This window comes from Hylobates moloch, unplaced genomic scaffold (genome assembly GCF_009828535.3).
Source record: "Hylobates moloch isolate HMO894 unplaced genomic scaffold, HMol_V3 SCAFFOLD_8, whole genome shotgun sequence".
NCBI classification, from domain to species: domain Eukaryota; kingdom Metazoa; phylum Chordata; class Mammalia; order Primates; family Hylobatidae; genus Hylobates; species Hylobates moloch.
Window position 1 is genome coordinate 125091290 of NW_026652283.1, and position 21173 is coordinate 125112462.

Here is a 21173-nt window from a genome sequence, read left to right on the forward strand (position 1 = left end):
AGTTCTGGCTTCTGTCTTACATCATAGAGAATTCCAGAGCCTCTTCTAGGAATGTGAAGTCACTTCTTTTTTTTTTTTTTTTTTTTTTTTTTGAGACGGAGTCTCGCTCTGTCACCCAGGCTGGAGTGCAGTGGCGCAATCTTGGCTCACTGCAAGCTCCGCCTCCCGGGTTCACGCCATTCTCCTGCCTCAGCCTCTCCGAGTAGCTGGGACTACAGGCGCCCGCCACCTCGCCCGGCTAATTTTTTGTATTTTTTTTAGTAGAGACGGGGTTTCACCGTGGTCTCGATCTCCTGACCTCGTGATCCGCCCGCCTCGGCCTCCCAAAGTGCTGGGATTACAAGCGTGAGCCACCGCGCCCGGCCCGTCACTTCTACAATATTATTTTAGGCATTCAATATTTATTTGTGTGTTGAGGGTAACACAAAAAACTAATAACAGATTAAAATTTTACTTCTACTGGTGATATTTTGGCGTTTTAACGATTACTCAGTGTAAGGGACAGGTGCAAAATAAATTACCTAATCACGTGGTGCTTCAGTTGACTTCCTTCCTAAATAAAGTGATTGAAATCGAGTTGTCCTCCGCAAGTCCTTGGAGTTTCAAGTTCTAATGTATTTGACAACAGGCAGGGGTGGACCTGTCCTACAATCACTTCTGGGGACAGCCACTTACGATTACCTCAGTTATTTGAGTGGTAGGTCCTATCAGTAACCTCATGTCCTTACAAGCTGACCTCCTGCTTATTGCTTCAGAAAATCATCAGTCATGAAACAAATTTTGCCACTTCTCATTCCGCTGTTGTTTAGAATGTTGCCCATATGGGACAGGGTTTCACTGGAAACTGACAATTGCCATTGGGTTCATCTGCCCTTGTGCCTCCTGGGAGACGATATTTGGTTTGTTTTTCATTAGGAATGACCTTCACAGAGTGCATGTGGGCCTTCCTCCCATCTCCCCTGAGGGTGATCCTTTCTCCATTCCCCTTCCCTGCCCCCCTTAAGTGTCCTGTAGGTTCCCTACGTGCACCACCAATTATGCACACTCCACTCACATGCCCGCCCTACCCTCTTGACTCTGTAAGTGGTCACAACCAGACAACAAGACCAAGGTGGTGTCTGCGGATGTCAAATTTAAATTCTTGAGGTGGGGGCACAATTAGAAAGAAAACACCTAAATCTGGTTATAGGTTATGATAAGCACCTTGAAGCAAATTGGCGGGGTTCTGAGGTGCAGATGACAGCAGTACCTCAGATTAAAAGTATCCCTAGAAAAAAAATGAGCAGTAGTCAGCCATAAAAACACTTAGGAAAAAAACGCTGTAGTCAAAGTAAAACATCAATACAGAGACCCCAGGTGGAAAACAACCTAGCACATTTGTGAAACAAAACAAACAAAAATGTAGAACAAGGAAGGGATGTGAGCAGTCAGAAGAGGAAGAAAAAGAAGAAAAGGAAAGAAGGTCAAAAAAGGGGGCGAAAGCCAGAGTGCATAGTACGTTGTAGCCCAGGATTTATTCTAAGAATACTTGGAAGTCATTGGTTCTACATAGTTCTTAGAAAGGCAAGGAGCTCGATTTATTGCATAAGGGAACTCTTAGGATTTTGTAGATTCCTTAGTTTTTGAGTGAGTTTACTTTCATGAACTATAATATCATTTAGGTAAGTCTAGGCTTTGAAAACAGAAGCATGCTACAGAAAGGGAAAACTGTTGAGTCACAGTGGGTTTCTGAGCCCAAATATAGAGACACAGGATGCAAAATATTTAACAAGTATCAAACTGGCATTATCTGAGCACACATATATCCTCTATTCCCAAATAATGGATATATCTAAAGGATGATACTACAGAGAATGTATTTCAATAGAGACATAGATACAGAAGTATATTGTCTCATTGACAAGTTGTGCTCACTTGAAAATTATGATTATTCTATTTTTCTAAATCATTCCTTCGGTTTCAGAATATTGTTACTAGCTTTAGAATTCATGATGTTTTTCTACCAAATTTATCTCTTGGATGTTAAAACTTGAAAGAGTTCTCTATTCTACAGTAGGTCTTGCAAATGTTTCACGGTAAGTAACTAGGGAATAAAGATTCTAGACATGGAATAAGTAATGACTAGTGGCTCTGTGACTTAGCCAACCACCAACTAATCATTTATGAAAACCTCAGTCCTGTCATACTTTTGATCAAGGCTCTAGACACAGGGGAGTGGACTTAAACACGAAAGTGGGATTGAGATGGGTAGTGAGTAAAGTTTTGAGTGTTAAAAAGTGAAATAGTATTTGAAGTGGAAATCAGGCTGGGCTGCTTGGAGTCCCCCCACTTTCATTCACAGGTTGTCTATTCTTTACATCCTGTTGAATAAGTAAAAATGGGGTAAAAACTTTCTTTCCCAGAGGGCTTCTATCGCAGTTCACCAGGAAGTCATGCGGTAGTTTATGAGGGATCTGTAATTGGCATTCAAGCCTTTTTAACACTATCTGGTTAGGGCACTTGTTTATTTGTGATTTTAAAATATCTGTTCCCCCAAATCTTGTCACTCTCATGAACTATAATCATAAATTTCAAGTGGTCTTTCTGTCCTTGACTTTTTTCAACACAACACCATGTTCAGATTTATTCCAAAATGTCACTTTGATCAGATCATTAATTATATCCTGCTAAGAATCCTTCAGTGGTTCAACATTGTGTGCCCGCTTTATTACGGCATTTCTAAATCATGTGGCAACTAGTTCATCACCGAAGTGTGTTGACTCGTTTGTTTTCATGTGATGTAATTATTAGGTAATAATGTCCAATCAGTGGGAAAATGCTTTAAAGAAATGAGGGATAGATTCTGTGATCATATCTTGTTTTTGATAGTCCATTTTAAAGAAAAACTTACATAATTCGCTATTTTAATGCGTGAACAATTTTTGATGTTCACATATTTATAAACTGCTGTGTATTTCTTACAGTTGTGCATGATCCATGGATTAATTGAAAATTAAATTCACAATGGCCATTCAAGATCTTGGAGATAGTCATCAATCTTTAGGAGGTCATGCTAAAGAATGAGAGAGCTGTAAACAAAAGAGTTAAAATGCAGTATAGTCTGTGCTATGGGAGGGTAAAGCACAAATTAGAGGTACTGTTAGAAATAAAGCTCGAGCCGGGCGCGGTGGCTGACGCCTGTAATCCCAGCACTTTGGGAGGTTGAGGCGGGCGGATCACGAGGTCAGGAGATCGAGACCATCCTGGCTAACACGGTGAAACCCCGTGTCTACTAAACATACACAAAAATTAGCCGGGCGTGGTGGCGGGCGCCTGTAGTCCCAGCTACTCGGGAGGCTGAGGCAGGAGAATGGCGTGAACCCGGGAGGCGGAGCTTGCAGTGAGCCGAGATCGCGCCACTGCACTCCAGCCTGGGAGACAGAGCCAGACTCCGTCTCAAAAAAAAAAAAAAAAAAAAAGAAATAAAACTCGGAGTCATAAAGAAAAACGAACACTCAAACAAAGGATTTCTCAGCAAAGCAAATGTACTTTTGCACAGAAGGGTGCTTCTAGCAGGGCTGGCTGCCACGACAGCACCCCAAACAAAGGAGAGTAGAAGCTTTTATTCCTAACTGCTGCACCTGTGTCCTTTCCCCGTTGGCCGGGGTCGGACCGCACAATTTAGACTCAATTGGCTAAACATTTAAACTTTCTTAGATGAGGTGGGCCTGTGATGGGGGAGAGGGCGGAGGAGGAAGGGGTCATCCACAGAGAACTAGAGAGTCAGCCCATTCTTAAATAAGGAAAGGAATGTTAGCTGGGGCTGCGGCGTGTCTGGGCATGTAGCGAAACCAGAAGGAAGAAAAGGCGAAGAAAGTGGGGGGTACTTGGAATTAGAGAATAAGAAGCTGAGCAGGCTGTTTGAAAAGAAACTGTGCCGTATCTCACGGGTGCCTTGTTCAAACTTGTGCTATATTTCTAGCTCTAGACTCAGTGGGCTCTCCAGTCCTTTTTATTGTGACAAAAATATAAATAACATGACATCATGTTAACTATTGTTAAGTGTACAGTTCAGTGGCATTAAGTATATACACATTGTTTTGTACCCAATCTCTACAATGTTCACATCTTGCAAAACTCTACGCTCATTAAACACTAATTCTGTCTATCTGCTACTGCTAGCCCTAGGCAATCACATTTCCAGTTTTTTTTCCTATGATTTCGACACTAGAGATACTTTATGTGAGTGGAATCACACAATATTTGTCTTTTTTGTGACTGGCTTATTTCACTTAGCAGCAGAATGTAGACTTTTCACTCCATTGTTTTCTTTTTCATGTTTGATATAGTCGCGTATTTTTGCTTTTATTGCCTGTGACTGTGGTCTCATATAAAAAAATCATTGCCAAATCCAAAGTCCTGAAACTTTTCTCCTGTAGTTTCTCCTACCATGTCAACAGGGCTGTACTGTTTGGGGTGGAGTCTGTAATTCACTGAGATTCATGATTCCTACCCATGTGTAATAGAGAGGCTATGTCATTTCCTGGTTTATGACCTTGAATATGTTACTTACCATCTGCCAATGTATGAGGATAGTGGTCCAGGTTGTTGGTGGATGGTAAACAGACCAAAATAGTCCTGTGACCAGAGAAATTTTGGAAACCATGTATTAAACTTGATGAGAGTTCATCACTGCAGAGTTTCTCTGCCCCAGTAAAATGCTAATATAATTTGTAAGCCCCTGAGAGAGGGAGAACATTTTTCTTCCCCCAAAGGTATTTTGTCACTTCCCTCGTCACCAGACATGCACTCCTTTATGCTTTGAAGAGACTGCAGGATGTAACAAGTGGAAATAATAGAAATAGCATTTATGATATGTGTCAAAGCTGCCAACAGTTTACAGATGAGACAAAATCTTTTTACCTCTACAAACAATCTAAACTTCCCAGATGATAAATAAAGCAGTAGTTTCTTTTCTTTTCGTAAGGTACTATGTTATTGATGGCGTTTTCCATATATATATATATATATATATAGTGTGTGTGTGTGTGTGTGTGTGTGTGTGTGATGAAGACTTACTGACTCCATACACACTGTGGAATAGAAGTCTGGGTCCAGAGGTGCACATTTATAGTTGTCTGTAAGCATGGCATTTGATATTTACTTCATCCATGGTCAGGCTCACATGATGTCTCCTTGGGTGACTTGATTTCTTTCTTCACCCATGTTCCAGCACATTATCTCAACTTTAATGCGATTTTTCGAATTAAGAGTTTACAAAAATAATCAGCAGCACCTCTGTGTTAGGGTGTACCATACCTATGTGCATCTAGAAAAAGAGGAATTTTCCTCTGCGTGTTGTGTGCCAAAGAATAATTATTTAGTTAATTACAATAAACACTATAGCCAACAAGTTGTTTTGTTTTCAGAATTAGAGAATGACCACTTATGTTCCACATAGTGTTCGTGGTCTACCTGGGTGTTGAATACTCAGGTGTCTGTATGTGCCTGTATTTTCATTTCTTGACCCTGTTTCATGCTACTCATCTATTAATCTCTTCACTTGGGTTTGTTTCACTCACTCTCTGCTTATCAACTTTGATGTTTTGAGCTCTCTAGTTTGAAATATCTTTTTTTTTTTTTCTAATTGTGATGTTTGAAAACCTTACACTCTGTCAGTCATGCACGATTGAGAAAAATTGCCCAAGGTCGTTTCAGTTCATAATATCTACAAAAGTCCCATTTGTCCTCTTTTAAGTATTTGATGAAAATTGCATGTTTATCATGTGTTCTAAAATCATTTTCATTTGGAAGATTTAAGCAAACTCTTCTCAGAATTTTGCCTGATGGATTTAGAAAAATGGCTACAATAAATTCCAGGGACCTGATGAGGCTGATTGTTATATTCTGGTTCTTAATGGTCACATTTTATGATCAGTGGTAGGTGAAGCCATTAAACTATTTTTGGTCAAATTAGGACACTCATCTTCTTAATGGCTGTGTTTTATATTCTTTGCTTTCATAGGCTAGATTCATGGGGTTTAAAAACTTCTTTTGCTACATTCTACATCTAACTGCAATTTTACATAGAAGCATATTTGTAAATGTCCAAATTTTAACATTAGAATTGAACACAAAATATATCCATGGATACTATTATATAAAACACTTTAGTACAAAAGACCCACCTCCTTTTCCACTGCGTGTGTTTTGTTCTTTCTTAAGTGTTTTTAAATGTTCAGATTGCACAAGAATTACCTTTATGTTGTCTTCACATTTAATCAGGGCAACTGGGCATTCAGAGTCATGTATTAGGTTGGCACAAAAATAATTGTGGTTTTTGCCATTAAAAGTGATAGCCGACCTAATAGTTTGTGAACCACCTTTTTTTTTCTTTCTTTCTTTTTTTTTTTTTTTCCGAGGTGGAGTCTTGCTCTGTCACCCAGGCTAGAGTGCAGTGGTGCGATCTCGGCTCACTACAACCTCCACGTCCTGGATTCAAGCAATTATCCTACCTTAGCCTCCCAAGTAGCTGGGATTACAGGCACGTGCCACCACGCCTGGCTAATTTTTGTATTTTTAGTAGAGACTGGGTTTCACCATGTTGGCCAGGCTGCTCTGCAGCTCCTGACCTCGTGATCCACCCGCCTTGGCCTCCCAAAGTGCTGGGATTACAGGTGCGAGCCACCGTGCCTGGCCCTTGAACCACCTTTTAAAGAAACATTGCTTCATCCCATGTGATACATTATCATTTATGGTATAAAGCATATGTATGCTATGATTTGAAAGAATTAGAAATTATTTCTCTTGAAAATTTTGCTAAACAATATGACAGCTTACTTTTTCCCAAATATCTCTGCTTCTGGAAAATTAATCTAGAATTTTCCTATCATAGTTATGTTTTGTGACTTCTTTTTAGTCTGCCTTAAGAATAAATAATTCTTTTTATTTGTATATGTCTTCCTAGATACCTATGTTTTGTGTCTAAATAAATACTTATAAATGTCTATTTCTATAGGTTTGCCCATTATTTATATGATACTGCTACCCCTGGCTTGACAATGTGAGAGATCAGTTTCATCATTGCAAACATCTTTCTTCTAAAACGCTTCAGGAAAGGGAGACTTGGATTAGCATTCTCTTTTTATTTTTATTTTTTATTTTATTTTTTTGAGATGGAGTCTCGCTCTGTTGCCCAGGCTGGAGTGCAGTGGTGTGACCTTGGCTCACTGCAACCTCTGCTTTCCAGGTTGAAGCGATTCTCCTGCCTCAGCCTCCCGAGTAGGTGGGACTACAGGTGCACACCACCATGCCCGGCTACTTTTTGCATTTTTAGTAGAGACGGGGTTTCAGGGCCATGTTGCCCAGGCTGGTCTTGAACACCTGACCTTAGGTGATCTGCCTGCCTCGGCTTCCCAAAGTGCCTGGATTACAGGTATGAGTCACCATGCCTGGCCTAACAAAGATGATGTGATAAGAAGTATCATACATAATTCTTTTTAAAATTCTTTTTTTTTAAAGTACATGATTCTTTTTAAAAATCTAAAAAGAGAATTACGTATACATGTATGGACTCAAGCGTACCTTATACACTGTTCATATTTATCACCAAACACCATCCTGCCTACTTCCTATCATATCATATTTGTTTCACATTTTGACTAACACGGTGAATAAATATTAATAGTGTAATTTTTTCTGTACCAAAAATTCATCAGTAGACGACCTTCGGTCCCCTAAAGGTCAGAAGGTTCACAGCCTTGTCTTCTATGTTATTGTCTACATTCCTCCACCTCCTTTCTGGTTTTGCTGTTTCGGAGCCATTCTCTAGATGGATGATTTCTCTCTCAAAAGGTTTCACCCCATTCCTAAAAAAGCTCACAGCTCTCCTGTGCTCCACTCTTGCCGTGTTTTAACATCCCCACCACTGTCCTGTCTGTCAAGCCTAGCTGTCTTCTGCCGCTGCATCTGACACACCTTTACCGACACAAAAATGTCTGCAGTATTTTCCCTGATCAATGACAAAAAACCACTGTTCTCTCAGCACTTTGGGGAGGCTGAGGCGGGCGGATCACAAGGTCAGGAGATCAAGACCATCCTGGCTAACACAGCGAAACTTCGTCTTTACTAAAAATACAAAAAAATTAGACGGGCGTGGTGGCGGGCGCCCGTAGTCTCACCTCCTCCAGAGGCTGAGGCAGGAGAATGGCATGAACCCGGGAGGCAGAGCATGCAGTGAGCCGAGATCGCACCACTGCACTCCAGCCTGGACAGACAGAGTGAGACTCCGTCTCAAAAATAAATAAATAAATAAAAAATTAAAAATTAAAAAACACTGTTCTCACAGTGACTTGAATTACTCCTAGTTGCAGGCAAATTAGTGCATCTTTATGAGCGAAATGCAACGTATGGTAAATACTTGGGCTCTGATCATATCAATCACTTAGGCACTTTGTCACTCCGTTTAATATAATAGCAGCTTTAAATAATATTGCTAAAAAATAGTTTTACACATGCCAGGTATTTATCCCTTTGCATTCTTAGCTGCTAACATATACTGGATGTGTAGTGACGCTGGTGAAGGGAGAAGAAAAGATGGTTCTTTTTACATTTGAAATATTGTGCTCTGCATAGAACTGCTTCCTGAGTCTGGCCATATTAAACACTGGTCAAAATGGTATTTTTGTGTGTTTTCATTTTATTCATTTGTTTATAATTAATTATTAAATTAATTATAGTTCCTTAAAGGCCAGATATAAATGCAAGTTTTTTTTCCCCGGAGGATCAATTGAATAGAATTCAAGAAAGGAGAAAATGACAATAAATCAATATGTTATAACTGCATATAAATCAACATATAATAAATAAAAACACATCATATCTTATGGGTAAAACGTGCAAGTTTGGTGACTGGACTTTAATATGAATTGTAGTATTTCAGTTTTCATTTCAAAATATTTTTTCTTGATATTTGGAACCTGTTTTTGTAATCGATATTCTTCATTCTGTGTCACCTGGTGTGTCCTTGAAGTATCTCAGAATGAGGATGACTTAGTTTCACCCTAAAGTAGATTTTTAGTATTCCCGACTGTAGTTAGAAGTGTACCTAGTATTTTAAGTATACGTTTTTTTTCAGAGGGAAATAAAAAACTCAGAGATGTATGGTAGATGACCTTGCTAATATGTGGTAGGAAAGAAAGGATGGGATTTAAATGTAGTAATCTATATTCTAAAGTTAAAACAAAAGATTTTAGACTTACATTAGTAAAACAAGTTAAAGGCCTAAGTGATTTTCCTTTTTTTTTTCATATTTGGCAGTTTTATCTTCCATGTAAAGCCCCAATGGCTTGAAAATCTCTGGTAGGAATAAAATATATTGCTGCTTAATGCTTATGGTATTTCATGCTTCTAAAAAGACAGACATTTAAGGAAAAATCTATTTCAACTTAGAAAAAGTCCATGGCACTCCTCATACCTGCTCATTCTATACAGAATCAGTGGGTTCTGTGGCCTGACATTACTCAGCTGGTTTATGTACCACTGCTTTCCATTCTGACCTGGATTCCCTAGCGTGGGATTCTCAAATGAACAATCTCAGTACTGTAAAATGGAGACACTTCTCTCTCCATTTCACCCTCTCAGATTTGGGGAAGCACTCGGCAAGCTGGTGAAGGATTTGGGATGGTGTTGCCTGCGACTCAGCAGGTCTGGGGTCGGCACTGATGAACACATCTCTTACAGGCTCCAACATCAAGGCAGTGGAGGAAATGTACTGTTAGCTCAACACGCACAAGCGATCAGGCTCATATAGACGGACACACCGACCTGTGCAACTCTGCAGCCAGGCTGACTTCACTTTGCCTTTTGTTTAATATCAGACCCAAGGAGCTTGGCTATGAGGGTCTGGTGGGGACTGTAGTTAGTGTAATGCGTCTGGCACGGTGACAGCCGTGCAGGGTTGACCCAGGGTTTCCCTTGACCTTGGTGCTGACTCTGTAGCTTCGACCCAGAGCTGCGTCCTGAGCGGGCACTGCGTGAGTCACACTGGGTCTCGTGCTTGGTGGCCGCTGGTTTTAAAGTTCTTAATCATTTTATCTTTGCACTTGTGCTTTTTTTTTTTCTTTTTCCGAAAGTGAAGTCTGGTGAGACGTGGAGCAGGCATGAAGCAGATGAAGCAGAGAAAGCCGACTGGCATCAGGGCAGAGCCCCACGTGGGGACCGGCCCCATGGGCAGTGCAGGCAGCTGCGTCCTCTCTGTGCCTGGGGACCACTAGCATGGGGCTGCCCCTGCGTGAACCTGTTCTCCTGCTGGGTTTTTGTTTTTTTTTTTTTTTTGCTTCTGATTAACTAAAGTCCTACTCACCTCCCTCACCCCAGCTTCCTTTCTGAGAGTCCCAGTCAATTAAGTAATCTGGTAAGTTCACTCCTGTTGGTGTGAAGTACAAGAACTAAAGTGTGAATCCAAGGCCACATAAAGAATGTGAAGCTGGCCTACCTAGAGAAGCCCTTCTCCACTATTTCTTCATGACATGTTAGGATAATGGAATAAATTATTCATATTCAACAAGCCCTTAGCACCATTTCAAATGCATTTTTAAATTAAATGGAATTAATATATCCATCAACATCCAGTGCTGTACACTTTAGATCCTCAGAACTTGCTCATCTCATAATGGAAAGTTTGTACCTTTTGATAAACCAAAATCAATTTTTGATTCTACAAAATATGATAGCTGTATATCTTGTTTATTCTTATAATAAGGATTTATACAGAGAGGTTTCAATGTTTTAGAATTAGTTTATCTGATACTTTACGCTGAGTTCCAATATTATATGGTGCCTTTAAAAAAATCTGTGAGTGTCTTAATTGAATGCAATTCATCTAGGAAAGTACAGGATTACAGCTTTCGGTTCTGTAAATTTTGTTTCTGTTTAATGAAGAACAGACTGTTCATGAGATCCTTTTTTGTTATCTTTGAGAGAGAGAGAGAGATTGAATAGAAAATATTTTTTCTAATTTTTTTTTGTAGAAGAACAGAATTCCCAGATTCACACATAATTTTTTTTTATAAAGACTGCTCAGTATGCTTGAAAAACAAAAGTAAGAGGACAATATCCTGGAGTTTTACATATCATAAAAAAGCAATTTTTGAAGAGACTTTTTACAATATGTATATATTGAAGTTGAGATCTTTTATACTCAATGTGGAAGTAACAAATTTTGTTATTTAAATCAAAGCCTTGATACACTGTGTAATGAAAATAATATAATTTTATTTTATTTTTTTATTTTTTTGGAGGCAGAGTCTCGTTGTCGCCCAGGCTGGAGTGCAGTGGCGTGCTCTCGGCTCACTGCAGGCTCCGCCCCCCAGGTTCACGCCATTCTCCTGCCTCAGCCTCCCGAGTAGGTGGGACTACAGGTGCACACCACCATGCCTGGCTACTCTTTGCAGTTTTAGTAGAGACGGGGTTTCACTGTGTTAGCCAGGATGGTCTCGATCTCCTGACCTCGTGATCTGCCTGCCTCGGCCTCCCAAAGTGCTGGGATTACAGGCGTGAGCCACTACGCCCGGCTGATTATTTAATTTTTAAGAATTAACTCATAGCTCTGATTTAAAGGTACTCAAAGTCTTCTTGGTAGAATAACAAGAGAAAGAGTTGAAGTCTTTGTTCATTTCTACAGAAGGAGAGCAATAGAAAGAAACTTTGGTTATTCAAATGGTAAGAATATTGTTTACATCATTTAATTTCTAGCATTTGTCTTTGCATTTCTAGCTGTAGGTCTTGCCGCATGCCAAGAACCAGCCCTCCCCAGCAACAGCATCAAAATCGGGGATCGGTACATGGTGAACGACGTGCTGTCCTTCCAGTGTGAGCCCGGGTACACCCTGCAGGTATAATTCTTCTCAGTGCTCAGGATTAACACACATGGTCATCTTTGTGCAGCTCTCTTAAAGCCAAAGCCCTCACTTTGTACCCACAAAGTGAATTTGGTTTTCCTCGCTCAGTTTGTGAATCATACTATTCATATTAAATCATGCATGTTGGTCATCTTCATCACCATTTGGAAACAGCTTTTAAGTGATAAAGCACTGTTTCAAAGCTAAGCATTCTATTTTTCACAGTTGTTTTATTTCAAAATGTATGTGTTCCCAATAACTATGCACAGAGCATTCTAGGGGCAAAATATCAACACCGTCTCTTTGAAAGTCCTCTCCTGGCAGCCAGTAGTTGAATCTGCTTCTGAATGTGCATGTCCTACTCGGCAAACTGTTGTCATCATTCAGTATAAGTCATCATTAATGCCCACTTTGGGCTAGGTAGATAAGGCACCAAAATAAAACATTTAAGTAAGTTTTGAAAACTAATAAGTAGACGTTTTTAAATGAACTTTTACTATCTTCTGTATAAAGAGAGTTTTTTTTTTTTTTTTTTTTTTCTGAGAGGAAGTCTCGCTGTGTCACCCAGGCTGGAGTGCAGTGGCATAATCTCCATCTTGGCTCACTGCAAGCTCCGCCTCCCAGATTCAAGCTATTCTCCTGCCTCAGCCTCCCAAGTAGCTGGGATTACAGGCACCTGCCACCGCACTTGGCTACTTTTTGTATTTTTAGTAGAGAAGGGGTTTCACCCTGTTGGCCGGGCTGGTCTTGAACTCCTGACCTCAGGTGATCCACCTGCCTTGGCCTCCCAAAGTGCTGGGATTACAGGTGTGAGCCACTGTGCCCAGCCAAGAGTTTTTTACATAAAAGTTTTGATGAATGATTTATAATCTAATGTATGGCAAGAGTAGTCATTTTTCTCTTATTTATTATTAATATTTTCTAGTTTAACCATGAGTAACCCTACTCTCAGAATAGTTTCTATCACTTAGCATAATTATTATATAATCCTCCCTGCCAGCAATAAAAATTGATAATCAAAATGTGTATATTCTAAAGTCAGGAGAAATATATAAGTTGATTGACATTCCAGCTCTTCAGTTAATTCAGGTAATGGAATATTTTAGCTGTGTGTTTATAATGACACTGAAACCGATAGGTTTTAAAGGAAAATTGTTTAGCCATGTTCTTATATGCAGAGTCACAACGCTACAGCAGTGAAATAACACCATTGTGTGGAATTCAATTTCTGCACGTATTTGGGGTAAATATTATGTAGCACTGAATCAAGTTAAGAGCAAGAACAGGGGCTGGCAAATACTGAATATTAAAGGGGTTCATTACCAAGTGCTTTATGTACAAAATCTCACTACTCCTGATCATCCGTGGGACGTGGGTACCATGTGATGTATGCTTTCAGCTTAGAGAAAATATCTCTGCAATAACTGGCACACTTTAGTAAAGGAAAACTATTGTTGCTGTATTAGAAACCAGTATCAATGTATAAAGCCACCTTCATAAGAACAAACCCACAACTTACATTATAACACCACCTTGGTGGGTACCACAATAATTGTAACTCTGCGAAAAGGTGGGCGGCAGAACGAGAGTCTCTGTAGTGGAAACTGTAGCGGGTAAGGACTCCTGAACGCTGAGCCACCTCAGTAAGTTTGTAACCAAACACAGTCAGGCTATTCAGGCTGAATCTTTAAGACACGACGTTCCTGATCCACATGGTATGTCAGAAAAATTATCCTAGGCCGGGTGCAGTGTCTCACACCTGTAATCCCAGCACTTTGGGATTCCAAAGTCAGAGGATTGCTTGAATCCAGGAGTTTGAGACCAGCCTGGGCAACACAGCAAGACACCATCTCTACAAAAAATACAAAAATGAGCTGGGCATGGTGGCGCATTCCTGTAGTCCCAGTTACTTGGGAGGCTGAGGTGGGAGAATCGCTTGAAACAGGAGGTGGAGGTTGCAGTGAGCCAAGATTGCACCATTGCACTCCAGCCTAGGTGACAGAGCAAGACCCTGTCTTAAAAAAAGAAAAAAAAAAGAATTATCTTTCATATCTCAAGGATCTCATTTAGAGGGACACCTCAATCTGTACTGACATGCTATTTTTGTCCCTTGTTCGGGGCTTGCTTTCTAATTACCTGAAATTAGGTAAATACCATGTTTCATCTATTCTCCCTCAAATTCCCAAACTTTAATATTTGCTCGTGGATGTTCATCTTCTTTCTACCTGACGGTGAGACTTTGCAGTTTCTGTTGCCGTTCTTATACAAGTGATGTTATGACAGCTCTCAGAGAAGCAAATAGAAATAATTCTTTACTAAATAAATTTCTGATAATGGATTATTGAATATGCTGCTTAGGGACAAAGTCCTGTGGTCACACTTCTGCACAGTCCAATCAGACTGTTGATTAGCTCTGTTTTTCAAATGCAAACTAAGCTGTGTTTCTTTTCTTCGTTACAAACAATGCCAAGCTTTGAGTTTGCAAGCTGCTGTTTGTCATTCACATGAGCAAAAAAGGATTCTGGATTTTTTTTTTAATTGCTAACAACTGACAATTTTACTCACACATTAATATATTTGGAACAACAGATGCGTCAATTACATATTAGTCATGAAAAGCATTGTTCCTTGCATAGTTCACGCGTGAGTGTCTATAAATACATATGCCTGGTGAGATTCAGGGGCCTGCCATGACATCACACGCTGAAAGTAAATCCCGAATATTGGAATGATGTATGACTTCCATCGTCTCTCAACTTGTTTTAACGGTCTTTTAAAACACAAAAAAGAAAATTCCCATTGGTGTAAAAACTAGTAAATAAATCCACAGGGTCCTATCTTGCTTTTATTTGTTAGAAAACTTGTAGCTAGAATCGCTCATCTGAAATGTTTATAGCAAAATCAATAGCAGAATATTACCTAGATTGGTAATAAATGACCATTTTATTGGTAGCCTCTGATGAAAATTTTTTGAGACTTTTGAACTCTACGTTTTCCCTTTTGCAGAAGGAAATTTATAAGGATAATTTAATGCGTCAGAGAATGGGGATACAGAGAGTATAAGTGCCAGCAGCACAAAATTGCCTGGAGTATCTTCTGTAAAACTAAATATAGTCTTCTTTACTGTAACTACTTTTAAGAATATCAAGAGGTATGAGAAAGTTAGTTTGTGGCAGGTGGATTGAGTATGAAATGTTTTGAGAGCTTAGGGAATCGGTTTGCCATTGATAACTGCATTAGTGCAAATGCTTGTTTGATGCATTCCCAGTGTGGCTGGAATTATTTAACACACATTAAATATTGTTTTTCAATTGCCTCTATGCCAATTGTGGGTGGCAAATGGAAATTTATGAGATAAGCAAACCTGGCTGATAAGGCCACCAAATCACGATCAGGAAAAAAATAAAAATAGACCGCACACAGAGGTCTCATGGATCACCTCTCTTTTATTGTGAAAGAGATGTTAGCACAAAACATCTTTGAATTTAACGCGCTACTGTTTGATTATTTTTTTCAATAAGAAAGACTAGAACAGATTTTTTAAAGTAGAAAGTGGAAAATTCATGTATTTATGGGGTAAAGAGACCCTGAGTGATGAGGGTTAATTTCATTGCAGGCAGGTTGATGTGATGTGTGAGGATGTCTAGTGAGAGAATGAATGTGAAGTCTTCTTTTTCTGTGATAAGAAACGACCCAGTGCTTTGCTGAACCCTGGTAGTCATGTGACCTGTCACCACAGACAACCACCGAAGCTACCTCTCCATAAGCAGACTTTGTATTGCTGACATTTTGGCCTTCTAATCACCACCTACTACTTTCTAATTGTTTTCAGCCTCTTAGGCCAAAAGCTATAAATTCTGGCGAATGAAAAAAAATTGCATATTTTGCCCAATTCAATACTCTTAAGTATCAAGAAAGGAGCTAGGTCGAATTATGGTCTGGTCAAAAGGACATTGCAAGATTTTGTTTTTAGTAGAAAGAAACACGGTGAAAATGGATACTTTTCTATGTTGGTTCAAAATGTGACTCATTAATAATCATTAGTAAAAACATTTCACAATTTTTGAATTTTTAAATATTTATAATCAAAACAAGAAAGGAAAAAATGCAGATATTCTCAAACATTTAATCCTTAAGTACTCTGTTTTTAGTTATATGTATTTTCTTTTGTTTTCTTTTAAACAGGGCCGTTCTCACATTTCCTGTATGCCAGGGACCGTTCGCCGTTGGAACTATCCGTCTCCCCTCTGCATTGGTAAGGATGCACTTTCTGTAACTCTGCTGCTGTGCACACACTGAGAAGAACATGCCTGCTCTACTCTTGGGGTCAAAGAATGCACTTCTAAATTTCTTAATTTTAAAACATGTGTTATATAATCATAGCACATAATGCAGTAGAGCAGAATGAAGAGTTTAACCTGTACCTTCCCCACTGGATGCGTCAACTCCGTCTTCTCAGTGTGTCTGGGTCAGCCCGCACAGACCAGAGGCAAGACTGCCCACTCAAGGCCTTACGCCAAAATGACATGCGTGTCAGAAGGCCGGTTTGTTAACTTGTGGCAGAGAAGGAATGCAGCCGTTCTGAAAGTCTGAATAGTTTTCTGTATACACCTTTAGCCTCAGAAAAAACAAGTTCCCAGAAACAAAATTCAGAATGACAGATGACTGATGGAGTGATGGAGTATTTCATGTTGGAAACAGCCCGGTGACTATCTTGTGGATGCGCTCCTAGAGGCACAATCAGCTGCCTTCTTTAGGAAAAAGCTTTCCAGACCTATATTTAATGCCTTGAGACTCCCTAAACTGTTAGCATAGATGATGTGGGGGGAGTTTAATGATGCCAGGAGCATTGCAGGTGGTGGTCACAAGTCCCTCAATACAAAGGTTGGTGATGTCAGGGTGCCCTTTGTTCCCCATCATTCAGGGCCCCAGCTTCACCCATCACCTATTCGTTGTAGCCCAACTCAGAAGTCTTTACCTGTAGCTCAGTCAACCATCCAACCTTGCAGGTACTGTCTCAGCAGGATCATGGTCACTTACTTAACACTCCGCACTGCCAACCTACAAGCTGATTGGCTTCTCCAAACCTATTGTTGTTCTCCTGGATCTACTTCCTCTGAGAATGCTATTAGCAGTATCCTGCTCTTTTTTTTTTTTTCTTGCCTAAACAACAAATCTGGGTATTACTTTAAATTTCTCCCTCACTCCCTAAATCCAAGTGACTTCTCACTCCTGTCACCCCTTCTACCTGAGTGTATCCTCCCCTGTGATTCTTAGCTGCAACGCCCCACCTTTAAGATGGCACAGTCCCCTCCTAAATTATCGTCTCCGTGGGATCCTAACCTACAGCTCCCGTATTCAGCCATACTCCAACTTTATCATAGGAAAGAGGCAAAAGGAAACATCGGCAGTACTGATCTTGTCTTTATTTAAAATTTTCATATTTTGTTCATCATAGATTTTCTGCCTTTCTTTTTATTTTTTCCAAATACTGCATTAAAATATTTATTGGAGGGTTTGTTTAGGCACCCTCTTGAATTTTGCACTGGAGAGAGTGTCCCCTCCTCAGTGCTGTCTGGGCTCCCACCTGCAGGTGCAGTGAGTCATCTCTACCCTGGGCTACCACCACCATGTGCCTAACTTTACTTCCTGCAGAGCTGTAGTGATATTGCTGTTTAATTTGCCCTTCTACAGTCCCCAAAGGCTTCGGTGACAGAGACATGCACTATCCACCTCTGCACCTTCAGCACGTGGTAGACACTCAAGAATTTCAATTAAAGAATGGCTAGGAAATGAATGAGTATCAGAGAGCCTGGATCATTATAACAGTCACACTTCTGGGGTACTGTCTTTATTGTTCTTCACAGTCTTCCAACACTCCAGTATTGCTGGGGTTGTGCTCAGAACCCATTTATCTCCAGACAGTCAGCCTCAAGCATGCCGTACTGCCAAATGGTGTTTCAGGAGAAAGTGGTCAACTCTGTATGGATGAACATTAGTTATTCTGAAGGCCACAGAATAGCCTTGAAATTGTCGTGGGAGCTATTCACATTCATTTGAGCATAGTGTGGTGTGGGCACCCACAAGTAAAGCAAGGTAATTACTGTCTGTTACCCATTCTTCTCACAGCCTAATTTCCCCACATCTCAAATAAATTTAGGTATTCAATGGTTTCTAGTAATATACAATTTAACTGCCTTGCATGGGACGCAGATGAAATTGTGTACAGAGGAAAATAAAACTGCACGAAACCTGTAAAACAAACAAAACTTCAGCCTTTATCATAGTCTCATCCAGGAGAGAATGCCTGTTTATGTTATGTTCACGATATCATGTTTGCTTATAAGTGAAAAATGTACCTTAGTGGCCAGTATCTTATTTTTAAAAGCTATGTCTTGGTAAAAATAAATGTCTAGATTAACATATCAGCTAAAAACATTGAACTACTTGTACAGACATTTAAAATCCCAGCCTTGGCTGGGCGCGGTGGCTCACGCCTATAATCCCAGCACTTTGGGAGGCCAAGGCGGGTGGATCCACGAGGTCAGGAGATCGAGACCATCCTGGCTAACATGGTAAAATCCCGTCTCTACTAGAAATACAAAAAATTAGCCGGGCGTGGTGGCAAGCACCTGTAGTCCCAGTTACTCGGGAGGCTGAGGCAGGAGAATGGCGTGAACCTGGGGTGCGGAGCTTGCAGTGAGCCAAGATCGCGCCACTGCACTCCATCCTGGGTGACAGAGTGAGATTCTGTCTCAAAAAAAAAAAAAAAATCCCAGCCTTGATTTGGAAGGAAAAAATTAAAAAATTTAAAAAAGGAAAAAATTAAAACTGGCTTTGATTCATACAGAACATCTATCTGCCTATTTATTTTTAAATGAAGAGCCTTCCCTTAAAGTCAGGAATTGAAACTTTTTAAACTTCACAATGAAATCAATTCTAAGCAGGCATTGAATCAAATAATATACCTTTGCTGTCACTTTGTATTACATAATGGGATGTTTTATTCAAAGAATTAACTTATATTTGCAAAATATAATAGGCTTTTCTCTTTTATTTAACATTGTGAATATTAGCACATGTTGAAGTTATGTCGACTTCTGTAATTCTTTACAGGGTATACAAGTTTTTTCATTGTTTAAAAAAGTCACACATGACCCATGATAAATCTCAAAGACGGATTCTAGAGATCGAAAGGTTTTTTGTAGCCGTCAGCTTTAGATTACTCCAAACTGGGGAACTGTAGGAGGAGAAGTCCGTAGAGAGATAATATTTTACTTGAGACCTCCTGGAAATCCCATGACCTAATTTTGAAAACTAAAAGTACTAATGAAGGGAACGTATATAAAACCACTGCTCTAGAGGTTAACATACCAAGCAGTGTTCTCAGAGCTTAACCAATATTGACTATTTTGAATATTTATAACAAGCCCCAGAATGGTCTCACAGTTTTCTAGGGCCCTACAGCTGGGTGAAGCTCACGTCACAGCAGGTGGCCCAGGACCTCCCTGTCACACTGCACCACAGGGTTCTTCAGCACCGTGTGTCTGTGTCCTTCAGTAAAAATTCTGTATATTCTTTCTCCCCCCAAAACCAGGAATTCCCACAAAATAAGATGTATAAATCCAGTAAAATATAAGGTCTCTAGCCATTTTATAAAAATAAACTCCTTTCCCTTTACAAAAACCGTATTTACCAATAACTTTAAATACGCTATTTACCTGTAAGAAAGGGTCTGGCATGGAGGAAGCTTCCCAGGCAGGAGGCAGGAAGTCCGTCTGCCACGTGACGACCACGCAGAGATGGACACTGAACCAATCTAAGACATGGCAAGCCCAGTCGCCTTAAAATGTCACAAAGGGCCGGGCACAGTGGTTCAGGCCTGTAATCCCCGCACTTCAGGAGGCTGAGGCAGGTGGATCACCTGAGGTCGGGAGTTCGAGACCAGCCTGACAAACATGGTGAAACCCCATCTGTACTAAAAATACAAAAATTAGCCAGGCATATTCGCAGTTGTGGGCGCCTGTAATCCCAGCTACTTGGGAGGCTGAGGCAGGAGAATCACTTGAACCAGAGAGGTGGAGGTTGCAGTGAGCTGAGATTGCACCACTGCACTCCAGCCTGGGCGACAGAGCAAGACTCTGTCTTAAGAAAAAGTCACAAAGGAAGAAAAGATGGATATGCGTCTTTTGGGAGCTCTGTTTTTATGCTTATCTATTGAAAATAAACAACAGCAAAAACAAAGGATTACTATGGTTTTCACTCAGCTCTCAAGTAATTCAGTGATTGTTGCGTGTTTGACAGGAGATGAACCCAGTGGTCAGGCCGACGATCAGTTTCTCATATACAGAGAGTTGGTCTGTGTGGGACACAGACATCCGTGTTGATGATGCTGTGTACGCTGAGGTCCTGGGCCAGTTCCTCCTGCAGGGCTGCCTCAGTCCTCAGCTGAAGATATACATGAGTGTTTGTATTTTATAATTTCCCTTTGCATGTGTGTGTGAAAATCATGTAAAATCAAAAGGAACTGTTTAGTAATACCACATGTACTGGTTCTGTTGTTTTCCTTTGTTTGTCATTGATTCGGCCTTTTTCATTCATGTCTTCCCTGTAGTTGTATTACAGGAAAGGGGTTGTCATCCACACCCCAGGAGAGGGTTTTTGGATCTTGTGCAAGAAAGAATTCAGGACGAGTCCATAAAGTAAAGTGAAAGCAAGTTTATTAAGAAAGTAAAGGAACAAAAGAATGGCTACTCCATAGACAGAGCAGCCCAGAGGGTTGCTCTTTGCCCATTTTTATGGTTATTTCTTGATGATATGCTAAACAAGTGGTGGGTTATTCATGCCTCCCCTTTTTATACCCTAGAGGGTAACATCCCAACGTTGCCATGGCATTTGTAAACTGTCTTGGTGCTGGTGGGAGTGTAGCAGTGAGGACAACCAGAGGTCACACTCATGGCCATCTTGGCTTTGGCGGGTTTTCTCCGGCTTCTTTACTGCAACCTTTTTGTCAACAAGGTCTTTATGACCTGTATTTTGCACTGAACTTCTATCTCATGCTGTGACTTAGAAAGGCTTAACCATCTGGGAATGCAGCCTAGTAGGTTTCAGCCTTATTTTATCCAGCTCCTATTCAAGGCGGAGTTGTTCTGGTTTAACACCGTGGACAGTTGGTTATACATATCTACTGTCACTACAGGTCACATGAGCCCCAAGGGAAAGGGTATTACTGCTAAATGTATTTAGACATGCCGCTCAGATTTGCTGGTGTGTCTTCTGCACAGTCAGCAGCTG

The 21173-nt window shown here is 40.3% G+C and overlaps 1 protein-coding gene across 1 annotated transcript in view; it reads left to right on the top strand.

The window, feature by feature from the left end:
• The window catches only part of CSMD1 (CUB and Sushi multiple domains 1), a 2040038-nt gene that overhangs the window by 1809986 nt on the left and 208879 nt on the right, over positions 1 to 21173 (top strand). Inside the window, exons 39-40 of the mRNA XM_032158987.2 lie at positions 11755 to 11873; positions 16065 to 16134. Coding sequence (XP_032014878.1) covers positions 11755 to 11873; positions 16065 to 16134 — 189 coding nt within the window. The remainder of the gene's footprint in view (positions 1 to 11754; positions 11874 to 16064; positions 16135 to 21173) is intronic.